This window comes from Sinocyclocheilus grahami, unplaced genomic scaffold (genome assembly GCF_001515645.1).
Source record: "Sinocyclocheilus grahami isolate Dianchi unplaced genomic scaffold, SAMN03320097.WGS_v1.1 scaffold1390.1, whole genome shotgun sequence".
Taxonomy (NCBI): Eukaryota; Metazoa; Chordata; class Actinopteri; order Cypriniformes; family Cyprinidae; genus Sinocyclocheilus; species Sinocyclocheilus grahami.
In genome coordinates, this window is record NW_015506569.1 from 106479 (window position 1) to 118135 (window position 11657).

Sequence of the window (11657 nt, forward strand, 5' to 3'; positions counted from 1 at the left end):
TTTTGTGTGTTATTAGCGTGTGTGGGACTGCAGTCTGGTGCGTCTCACTGTATAATTGTTCAGGAATCCTTGTTGGTGTGAGTCACTGGAGTGGGTGGAGCTTCAGATGATTATCCTCTTACACATCACCCCCCCCCCCCCCCTCCCCCGCCGATGTCATCGTCCATCGCGATGCTTCATTGTAGACATCGTCCGATGCCAAATTTGTAGACATCGCCCAACCCTAGTTTTAACGATGTGTGATTTGACATTATCAGTATTTTGCCAAAAACCAAACCAAACACTCCTACAGAGCGCCGTGAAGTCTAGTAGATTAGACTAGTGCGCGCGTGCATTTAGAGTGCGTTCTTTCACTGCCTGATTCAGTCTGTTAAAATGCACGATCACAAAAAAACTGAAGATGTAGGGGCAGAAAAAGTATATATTTATATCATTTAGTATAGTGAATCCATCACACGAAGAGTGACATTTTTTCCTCCAAAAATCTGCATGATTATATATAGATTTTTTACAACTGTTCAATAAACAAGAAGTTAATTAAGAGACTGCGTTTTAGACACCCTATTGCCTGTTTTTGCTCTATTTCTACAACAAAATCTAGGCAACCTTTAATAAGAGTGAGCAGCAGCTTCACAAAGGATTGTGGGACTGTGGGGGTGTTGAGAGGGGGAGGTGCAGCAGGTTCACTAAACGGCAGCACAATCAACAAGAACAAGCGACACTCCTGTCATCTGTACTGCTGCACGGTATCAGCCTGTCTCTCTCTCTCTGCTCTTTTATTGTCTGGAAGTCTTTCCATGCCCCTCCCTCCTCTGCCTGTCTCTCTCTCTCTCTGTCTATCAATATTTCATATGCCTCTTTCTCCTATGCGAGTAAGCAATGAATAAAAGGAAAGCGGATGTGTGAGGAATAATGGATTACAGTTGAGCTGAGCGGTTCTTCCAGGCTTTTCATATGTAGTTTAACGTCTCACTGCACGACAGAAAACACTAATACTAGAAAACGTATCACACTGTTCGCACTGTCAATACTATATTCCACATACTAGACAGAAACTGCTGCATTCAGTCAGCTGAGTGCCTGCAAAAAGAAAGCTGTTATTGATGAGGAACTTTAACAGTCTCAATTTCTTGTCCGTGCTTAAATGTACAATAATTTTTTCTTAACCTACTGTATACTAAAATGAAGCTGAACATTTCATCACGGGATACCAAGCATCATTTGTATGCGACACACGTTTAAGGTATTCCATGCATACAGAAAATGTGTGCACTTGTAGTGCAGCAGATTATGTGACAGCGTAGTACAGTGAATAGAAGTACAGTATATAGGATGAGCAAACACTAGCGCTGAATACAAGGACGCAAAGCAAGATGAGCAGCAGGCAGACAGACTAAAGAGTTGATTTTAATTTGCTTTATTCAGCATGTGAAAGAATTCTGATCCATCATCATCATCAAAACACTCGCTCACTATTAAAGTCTCATAGAGGTTTGTGTTCATATTGTCATACAAAAGGAGGAATTCTCTCATTATTATATACACAATCTGTACATGTTTTAACTTGAGAATCATTTCAGAGATGTAAATGACGTAAAAACTTCAGTAACATATCAAAGTGGATGTAGTTCTTATTCCATAGTGAAACAATTCACTCATTCAGCCCGCATCCTCTTGCACTGCAGTTACCATGGGAACAGCATTGTAGCACCATGGCAGTGCCATAGCAACAAGAGTATTTAACATAGAAGTCAGTGTCTTATGCACGCCTTTATCACCCCTGATGAGCGACAAATTCATCGATTGTGTGGAGAAAATAACAGATGGAGTTTGTACCGTAGCGATGTGAATAACAACAGGGTGTTTCTTACCTGTAGAATACTTCAAACCAGCTATACTTACCTTAGAATAATGAGAATATAGTAGTCAACAGAACATTAAAAGTTGCTTATATATTGCGAATACACTAGAAAAATTATAACTACAGCTATGCGTAATAGGCGTATTTCTCTTTGAACACAAGAAAATGTGATTTTCAAGCATATAGAGCTCAAGCTATAAGCATGGGGGTCGTAGGGAACTCTGTGTGTGTGTGTGTGTGTGTGTTTGAATCTAAACTATATACGTTTTTAGGAAAACTCAAACATAGATTACTGTGCTATGATGGGAACACCGCCGGCTTCAACATACGAGAAGAAAACACCCTAAAACGCGTTGCTATAATAATAATAATAATAATAATGCTCTAAAAGGAAATAAGTTTAAAGACATGGTTAGAGTTACTGTAACTGCAGAAACAATACAAGAGGAGATGAAAGGTTATTCTGCAGTAGACCTAAAGCGAGGACAGGACCTCACGATAGCAGTACAATTAAAAACATGACACTCTAGCAGCTTACTAATCAGCTTTACAAAGTCAGTCCATCCTTAGAAAGGGTTAAAAGCCCTGCTTCAGATCATACAACACACTCTGTGATGGATGCTGGAGATCTGTGTGTGTGTGTGTGTGTGTGTGAGAGAGAGAGAAGCTGGAAACCTTCTCCAGCAGGCGACCAGACGTCTAAACACAATTTAAGAGAAACTAAGTAAACTAAACATGTCCACGACAGCACTGCTCAGCTCTGTTGCACTGCAGTTAAACAAATAAAGGTAAATCCTTAAAATGAAGCCGGTTAGGAGGCAGTAAACGATCAGAATTAAGTAATAAACATGAATTTAAAAAGCAAACTATCGCTTAAAATATTATTATAAAATATTATAATAATGTTATAATGCTTTTGCAAAATTTTGCATATTTTATGTTTTTGTCATTTAGTTTTGTTTTTATCTTTATTTTGGTTATTTGTTATACTTGAAAAAGCTATATTAAAGGTAGACCTTGATGGCTTATATAAAAAGAAATATAGTTACAACCAAAACAAAGAGAAGCGTTAATACTGTCATTTTATCCCTCATTTTTCACCTTCTAAGCAAGAGTCACATGACATGAGTGTAACCAAAGGCGTATCAACAAGATTTCTCGTTAGATATGAAATATCACGGCAGTAGAGACTTGAATATAAATGACGGCATAAAACTCAGCAGAGGTTTGTGCACTTTCACTAATGCACGCGTGTTTCACGGCAGTCTACAGCATGGGAGAGGCTGTTGCCATGGATACATTAGGTTGATGCGGAGACTGGATTCATCACATTCAAATATCCCTAACGCTCAGTAAAGACCTCTAGAGCAGGGTCAGGAAAACAACAGACAAACGAAACCCAATTTCAACAATAGATTACCAGTCAGCAGTGTCTTCACTACATCTCTGAGGTACAGTAATTACCCTGTTTCAAAAAAAAATCTATGAGCATTTATTTTGCTTTCATGATTGTATCTTCACAAAAGACCAGAGTACAGGACAGGGCTGTTCTTGTGTGATGGCGAGGGATGGAGGTGAAACGGGCCATCTGCTCTCCTGTTCTTCTTCTTGCACACACTCGGCAGATGGACGTGCTCTTGTTCTCACCAGCTCGTGGAGATGAGCCCATTGGTGTAAACGTAAACTTCACAGGAAATGACATTTTCAGTTCTCTCAAGTTCTGTGTGTTCTGCTAAAATCTGGCTGTGGAGCGGTAACAGAATGTTTCTGCTCTTCACCACGCTCCTTGCTCTTTCTCACACGTCAGACTCTATGCTAGAGAGTTTCTCATACACGTGTCCGTTGCTGCCGTTGAAAGGTCGAGGTGGACCGAGACTGAGCTTGCTGGTGTGGTGGTTCCCCATGCACAACTCCACAGGAAAGTGCGAAGCCAAGTTAGACATGACTCCTGAGGTGGCCGATGCTGGCAGGAAGGAGGTCACGCCCATGGGGCTGAGCAAATCGCTGTGCTGCTGCTGCTTGGTGATGTAGTAGGATTTGGCACCATGCAGCAGACACTGATCATCTCCAAAGGTAGGGATGAAGGGGTTGTGGTCGGTTCGGTCAGGATAGAGAGATTTGGATAAGGAGTGAGCTGGCCCCTCCATGAGTCCTCTTTCTCTCAGGTCCCTCTCGCCCACCGAGCGCCGATGGGGTGCATTCTCCCCCGCTCGGAACAACCCGAATTGTGATCCCGGGCCCATCTCGGCAGCTCCATAGAACAGCGGGTCACGGTCCGTGTCCTGCTCGGGAACTCCCGGACGCTCAAATATGTGTGCGAAGGGACTAGAGGCGTCTATGCAGCGCTCCCTCTCCTTGAGGCTCACGCTGCGCGGTGGCGGCAGTGCCCCGGGGCCGCCGAACCCCAGCGGCATGCCCATCCCGCCTAACTCTTCTCTCTGCAGGTCCACAAAGGTGTCATAGGAATGTTGCCGGCGTAGCGGCTTCCCGCTGAAGGCCCTGCGGCGCTGCACCGGCGTCTGACCCCTGCTGCCGCCCATTTGCTCCAACAGGTGGTTACTGTCCTCGCTGATGTCATACAGGTTGCCTGACTTTTTGCAGGCTTCGCACCGCATGCAAGTGGCTGAACTTGGGCGGCTGCTCCCAACCCCTCCTCCACCCCCCGATGCCACACAGCCACTGCCAACGTAGCCCGTCCTACCCATGTGCATAACTCCACCTCCATGCAGGGCCGTCTGCTTGCTGCCCGCACTGCTGGCACGACAACTACGACATTCCCACTCGCTGCTCCCACTCTTGCTGTCCGGCTTCTTGGGTTTGCCCTTCAGGAAGTCATCCACAGACACCAGGCTGGTGCAGTTGCCTCCTCCTCCCCCACTGGGACCATCTGTAAGATCCACATGCTCCCACTGCGGGATGCCTTCTTTGGGCCGGAACTGGTCTAGGTAGAAATCCCTCAGGCTTTCCTTGTCCTGTAACAGATATGAGGTTGAGCTTACCCCACCACCTCTTTTGCGCTCAGATGGAGGTGAAGCCGAGCGGTGCCCGTGGTGATGATGGTGGTGGCCATGGTGCTGGCGGCGGCGGTAACCCAACTCAATCTCATCAAGTTCTCTGCGGGACTTTGCCGATGCAGGCCGCTTCTTCAGGCTGTCTCTATACTGCTTGCGTTTCTTAGCATTACCCTCCAGATTGCCATAGGTCACAGTATGAGTGGAAATGTCAGACACGTCAGAACGGATGTTTCCATCATCTGCACCGCCACAAAACCGGTCATGCCCTGCGATATATCCTGATGCTCCGCCTTTGAAGGAGAATTTTCCATACAGGTCGGCCAGTCCCTGCTTGAAGCCTGGCCCAGACGGAGGAGTCTGGCTCTGCAGCAGGTCGAATTTGCTCATGTTCCTGTGGGTCAGGGCAGAACATGGCTGTGTGCTAAAGATGGGGGCCACACCGCCGCCCAGGCTGTCACAGTCAAACATGCCGCCCTCCAGAGAACTGCTGGAGCCCAGGCTGTGGGGCCGGTTGGGGCCCATCAACCCCAGGGTTGAGCCTCCGTGGCGGTGCAGGTAGTGGTCCTGGTACAGGTTACTGTCCTTCAGGTGCAGGTTGCCAAAGGTGCGCTCCACCTCACTGATGTAGTCACTGAACATGTTGTCGTCGGGCAGGTAGGGGGCCTTGCAGTCTGAGTGTCCGGCCAGGCTGCGGCCGTGCTCGCTGATGTCATACACGGAGGACTCTCGGCGGATGAAGTCGAGTGCACTGTGCGGGGAACCATTGACCCCGGAGAAAGATGCCATGTTCTTGGCGGTGCGCAGCAGACGCAGAATATTTGAGTGGGTGTTGTTCATGGTAGCAGAGGGTGAATTCAGTGATGAACTCTTATCTTCGATTTCAACTCCATGAATACAGCTATAAATCTCCTGAGAGAGGAAGAGAGAAAAGTTTCAGTGTTCAGAGATGCCGTAAACATGTTATTTCTAGCTTAATAACGTCTTGAAACTGTATTTTGCACTACTCCAATGTTTAGCATAAATCGTGTGTTTTTCTGAGGAGTGCCTGTGCATGCTTTAGGGAGAGAACTACCCTGCTGAGGGTGAAGGTGAGCCCTGGTTTCCCAGAACACACGCCCATGAAGCAGAAGCGCAGGTGCCAGTAGAAGACGTGTTCAGCGATGAAGGTGATGAGCGACAGAGCCATGGCAGCACCCAGCATGTAGAACACACCGGCCATATTGTCCACGTCCAGCTGACTGCTCATCACTTCATTCTTCTCATGGTGGCAGATCCCGGTGAGCCAGAGAGCCTCGAACTCCTCCATATCACCTGAGACACACACACATATTATAAAGGGTGATGTAATGCTCCTACACACTGGGTCTGTTACAACAATGAGTTTGATTTGTATTTGTAACAAAGGCTCCAGTAATTCAAAGCTGCTGGCAGACAAATTTGAAAAGGATTCACTGGTGAGACAAGAAGACTGATCAAAACAAGGCAGAAACTCAGCACCAAGAACAATGGGAAAACATGAGGGCTATCAATAAATAAGACATCATGATTTAACTGAACACTCAGGAAGGGATCAGAGCATATCCAGGTTTAAAGCATTGTTTCTAAGTTACTCGAAAATGGGGAACATTAGACCCCTTTGTCATGTGTTGATTAATTGCCATATGAATCTGTGTAAAATAGGACCAGGGAACATAGGAATGACTCCCAGGGAGCAAGGACAGGACAAAAACAAAAACATTTAACTTAAAAAATACACAACCAAGCCATGCAAGTCCAAGAAGCAAAAGCGCATCAAAATCCAAACATGTCCAATTTCCAAAAATGCAACAACAGTCAGCCAATCATGAATTTTGTGATGAGCTCCTTGGATCACAGGGCAATATTTCACAAGACTTACTAATGCAAACATCATAATTTCTGCTTAAAATTTGAAAGTCATATTTTTTATTGGGTGCAGCATTTACACTGCATGACTGAGGGTTGATGGATTATTTTTTTTACTAGTGAACAAGCCGGCAGATAATTGTTTATCTGATGTAAATGACTCAACATGAGCAGTACCATCTCCAAAGAGCTGCAGGATGGCAAGGTCCACCTGTCTTTTCCAACCCGAGTCTTTCTGGATGGCGATGCCATAGCCGGTGGAAGCAAACACTTTCCCGGAGCCGATGGTGACCAGCTTACAGCCCTCATCTCTGCCCGCCATGTAATTCAGGACCGCGGCATCGTAAATGAAGGCATCCAGCTTCCTGTGATTTAAAACAGGACACGCACTCAGAACCTGCAGTGTCTCTGTTTCTACAGAGATAATATTTTCATTAATGACTGATCAGAGAAGTGCCTCAGGTGGTTTCCCACACTCACCCTGTTTTTAAACTGTACAGCGCTTCATTCACATTGCGCTGGTGGAATTTGACCATGTAGGAGTGCATCTCTCTGTAGTTATTGCGGATATTTCTCTCGGTGCTGCCATTCGGCACCGTCCCGAAGCGAAACGGCGGGGAGAAGTCATTGGGTCTCTGAAACTGAAGACAAACCAACAGCACAAGAGTTAGTGAATAGACTGACTGACCAGAAACGTACAGTTGTATTTTCTATTGAAGCACCTTTTTGTCGCTGAGGCCCGACACCTGGTCCACGTACTCTTCCTGAATCATAAATGCAGCCAGGTTAGCAGTATAGCTGGCCAAGAAAATCACAGCAAAGAAGGCCCAGACAGACACCATAATCTTGCTAGTGGTTCCTCTGGGGTTCTGCACTGGGACTGAGTTATTGAAGACCAAACCCCAGAGCAGCCAGATGGCCTTTCCAACAGTGAACGACGGACCTCCGGCCTCTGAGAGCACAGAAACACAACATGAGTGACTCCATCACTCTCGCTTATCACCTGAGAGAAGTGAAGGAGCCATGCGAGTCTTTTGTGACAAGCGTGAAGGAGAAGTTTAGTAGCTGGAGATCCAGGTCAGCAGGGAAAAACAACACTGAATGCAACCCACCATATACTCCCTGTACCTTCTGTTGTTTATGTAACAAACTCTATGATATTTTGGTTCAGTTTAATTTGTCATTTGGAGAACCGAGTCAAATTAGACTGATGCCAACATGACAACAGTGTTTTTATAGTGGTTCGCAAAATATGCTGCTCCACAAGAATCCTCTTATAACTTTTGGGAACACAACATTCAAAAGCAATCACCGACAACCAATATCACTAGATTTGTAATGAGAATCACTTGTAAAACTGTAGCCAATGTGTTTTGTGCCACCAAGGATCTATAGTTTTAAATACTCAATTAAATACTTAACAGCAAACAGGAGCTTCCGAATGCAATTTTTATCAGAAAAAATAGACTTATTCCTCAAATTGTTCATCCTTAATGGACAGGCTGTGTGGCATGAACCATGAGCAAAACTACAGAAGAACTGCATGACATTCAAGTTCTGGAAATTACAATAAATACTGAATGATTCCCAGGAAATAGCTGCAGTATTTGTCAGCAAAGCTCCCCCGATGAGCTCATGTGTGCGGATGTGGTGGCACTCGTTCTGTACCTCTGCCGTCGATGAGACGGCGATTGTAGCCCACGGGACTGAAGTATTCGAACACGAACACGGCGATGGCACAGACCAGCAGCAGCATGACGAACATCATGATCCAGACATCCGCGCTGAATGGCTCTATGGACGGAGAACAGACACACTTCACACGTCAGCAGATACAGAACAGCAGAGATGAATAGACGGAAGAAGGAGAACGTCTCACCGAGGAACGCAGATGGAGACACGGTGCCGTTGCTCCGTGAGACCATGACGCTGATGCCCGTCTCTATGAAGGGCACAGAGAAATCGATGACCTCTGACCTCTCCTCATTGATGGTCAGCGAGCCGACGGCCATGTGAGCGTTCTTCAGCACCACCTGCAGATAGACAGGTTAGAGATGGACAGACAGACAGGTGAGAGACAGACAGACAGGTTAGAGACAGACAGACAGACGGGTGAGAGACAGACAGAGAGACGGGTGAGATACACAGACAGACAGACAGACAGGAGAGAGACAGACAGACAGGTTAGAGACAGACAGACAGACAGACAGAGAGACGGGTGAGAAACATACAGACAGACAGGTGAGAGACAGACAGACAGGTTAGAGACAGACAGACAGAGAGACGGGTGAGATACACAGACAGACAGACAGACAGGAGAGAGACAGACAGACAGGTTAGAGACAGACAGACAGACAGACAGACAGAGAGACGGGTGAGAAACATACAGACAGACAGGTGAGAGACAGACAGACAGACGGGTGAGAGAGAGAGAGACAGACAGAGAGACGGGTGAGAAACATACAGACAGACAGGTGAGAGACAGACAGACAGACGGGTGAGAGACAGACAGACAGACAGAGAGACGGGTGAGAAACATACAGACAGACAGGTGAGAGGACAGACAGACGGGTGAGAAACAGACAGACAGACAGGTGAGAGACAGACAGACAGAGAGACGGGTGAGATACACAGACAGACAGACAGACAGGAGAGAGACAGACAGACAGGTTAGAGACAGACAGACAGACAGACAGACAGACAGAGAGACGGGTGAGAAACATACAGACAGACAGGTGAGAGACAGACAGACAGACAGATAGACAGGAGAGATAGCAGTTGTCAAATTTCTAGTGGTTTATCAGCCACCTCTACATTTGACCACTATAAAAATAGCACATCAATACAGTTCAAGCACGCTTGGAGAGGCAGGTTAGCTTCATTCCCAGCATTCATAGCTGCACCGTGTTGACATGAGGACAGATATGGAGACGCGAACAGCAGATATGAGACGAGAGATTCTAGATCAACAACAAACAGTAAGTGGGTTATCACACTGTCTCTCTCTCTCTGTCTTTCTGTCTCTCGCTCTCTCTGTTGGTAATTTTAGCTCTAAATACCTGAACTTCACTTCACACGACTAATCTGGGGCACGACAGTGTGTGTGTGTGTGTGTGTGTGTCTTATGATAGGAGGGCAGTGTGAGAAATGTAGATTGAAACCATGAGCATTTCTTTAGCATAAGGACACACACACAGCTGTCTAAATGAGGACATTGCATGCTCTATTAAGACTTTGATTGTTTTTTTTTAAACGGCTAATTATAAACACTATCGACTAGCACAAACACACACTAACCCTCACAGACAATGATTGCAGTTCCTGGCTTGATTTATAAAAGATACGAGCTGTACCTCTCCCACCATCCCGTTCCACGTGCCGTTGATCTTCTTGCCGTGTTTGCCGTTGGTGACCAGATAAAGGTCGTAGGTGAACTTCACAGACTTGGCGATCTTCTTCAGGATGTCGATACAGAAGCCTTTACAGCAGCGCTTGATGTAGATGCCAGAATCCCCCGTCTGATTCCTGACAGACAGACAGAGACACACGTGAGTGACCTGACAGATCAAGCGTTAGTGATCAGATCAGTGAAACCACAGACGGAGGTCATCAGAAACGATGACGTTAATATGATGTTAATAGCAGGAGGAAATGCTGTATGGTGATGTGATCGCTGAAAACACGTTTCAAGAGAGAATGAGTGTGTGTGTGTGTGTGTGTGTGTGTGTGTGTTTACAGTGATTTGAGCTGCTTGCGGCAGGGAACCGTGTTCCTCATGGACAGATCAAGCGTTAGTGATCAGATCAGTGAAACCACAGACGGAGGTCATCAGAAACGATGACGTTAATATGATGTTAATAGCAGGAGGAAATGCTGTATGGTGATGTGATCGCTGAAAACACGTTTCAAGAGAGAATGAGTGAGTGTGTGTGTGTGTGTGTGTGTGTGTGTGTTTACAGTGATTTGAGCTGCTTGCGGCAGGGAACCGTGTTCCTCATGCAGGTGCCGCTGAGTGGATCCACGTCCTCCACCGTCACGAACGGAGCCTCCTCCAGCGTCACGATGGACAGATGATCGTCCTCACGGCTCTCCGTCCCAGAGTACAGCTCGAACCGTGGCCACACGTGAAACTTCATCGACAGAGAGCCGTTCTCCCACTTACCCACCTGCACACACAGACATTCTCAAACTCACGAGCATCTGCTGGTCGTTCACATGGAGAGCCAAAGCAGAGCGGCTGAACACAGAATCACGTCTCAAACACACTTACTCTGTCCCACTGCCTGTCCTTGTTCAGCAGGATGATCACCAGTTTGGGGTGCATCTGATAGCCGTCCTCACTGAAGGAGAGATTCCGGCCCTCGAACGTCACGTTCATCAGATACCTGTCATCCACAGACACGCTTACTGATCAAACACTGCTGCAAAATACTGCCATAAAAATAAATCATCATAACAATAATAATAAAGCTAATAAGACATAATGGTAATAATAAGAATAAAAAGTATAAAAATGAGTATAAAAATAATGATGAATAAAAGTAATCATAAATATAATAATTAATAAGTGGGAAAAAAAACAAGAAAAGAAAAAATAATTAATATTAATATAGAACAAACTGATAAATAAAAACCTGGAATGATCGCTGTCATCTGTCTATCAATATTTGTCAATGTTTATATGGTTTCATTGTGTGACATATGTATTGTGTTGTTATGGCAACCACAACCACTGCAGCTTCCAAACACCTCCCCTGTGTTACCATGGAAACCATCCTCATGAGAGAGAGAGAGAGAGCTGCTCTATCACAACTAAAACACATACACACACACACACTGTATGTGTATGTGTATGTGTGTGTGTGTGTGTGAGTGTGTGAGTGTGTGTGTGGGTGTGT

At 45.7% G+C, this 11657-nt stretch overlaps 1 protein-coding gene across 1 annotated transcript; it reads right to left on the minus strand.

Annotated features, from left to right (window-relative positions):
- Window positions 1–2829: 2829 nt before the first annotated feature.
- Window positions 2830–10529, minus strand: LOC107569879 (glutamate receptor ionotropic, NMDA 2B-like). Its single transcript, XM_016256047.1, has 9 exons — window positions 10496–10529; window positions 10113–10284; window positions 8639–8792; window positions 8428–8553; window positions 7482–7711; window positions 7240–7400; window positions 6937–7124; window positions 5948–6186; window positions 2830–5784 (listed from the first exon to the last, which is right to left on the minus strand). The coding sequence occupies exons 2-9, from the start codon at window positions 10122–10124 to the stop codon at window positions 3658–3660; spliced, it is 3237 nt and encodes a 1078-aa protein (XP_016111533.1). The 5' UTR covers window positions 10125–10284; window positions 10496–10529; the 3' UTR covers window positions 2830–3657.
- Window positions 10530–11657: the final 1128 nt, after the last annotated feature.

Bases quoted from the DNA above. Each gene is read 5' to 3' on its own strand.
- LOC107569879 (XM_016256047.1), bottom strand. The intron at 8,554-8,638 runs GTGAGACGTTCT...CTCCGTCCATAG, and splicing joins GTCTCCATCTGCGTTCCTCG to AGCCATTCAGCGCGGATGTC. The intron at 5,785-5,947 runs GTAGTTCTCTCC...TTCCTCTCTCAG, and splicing joins TCACCTTCACCCTCAGCAGG to GAGATTTATAGCTGTATTCA.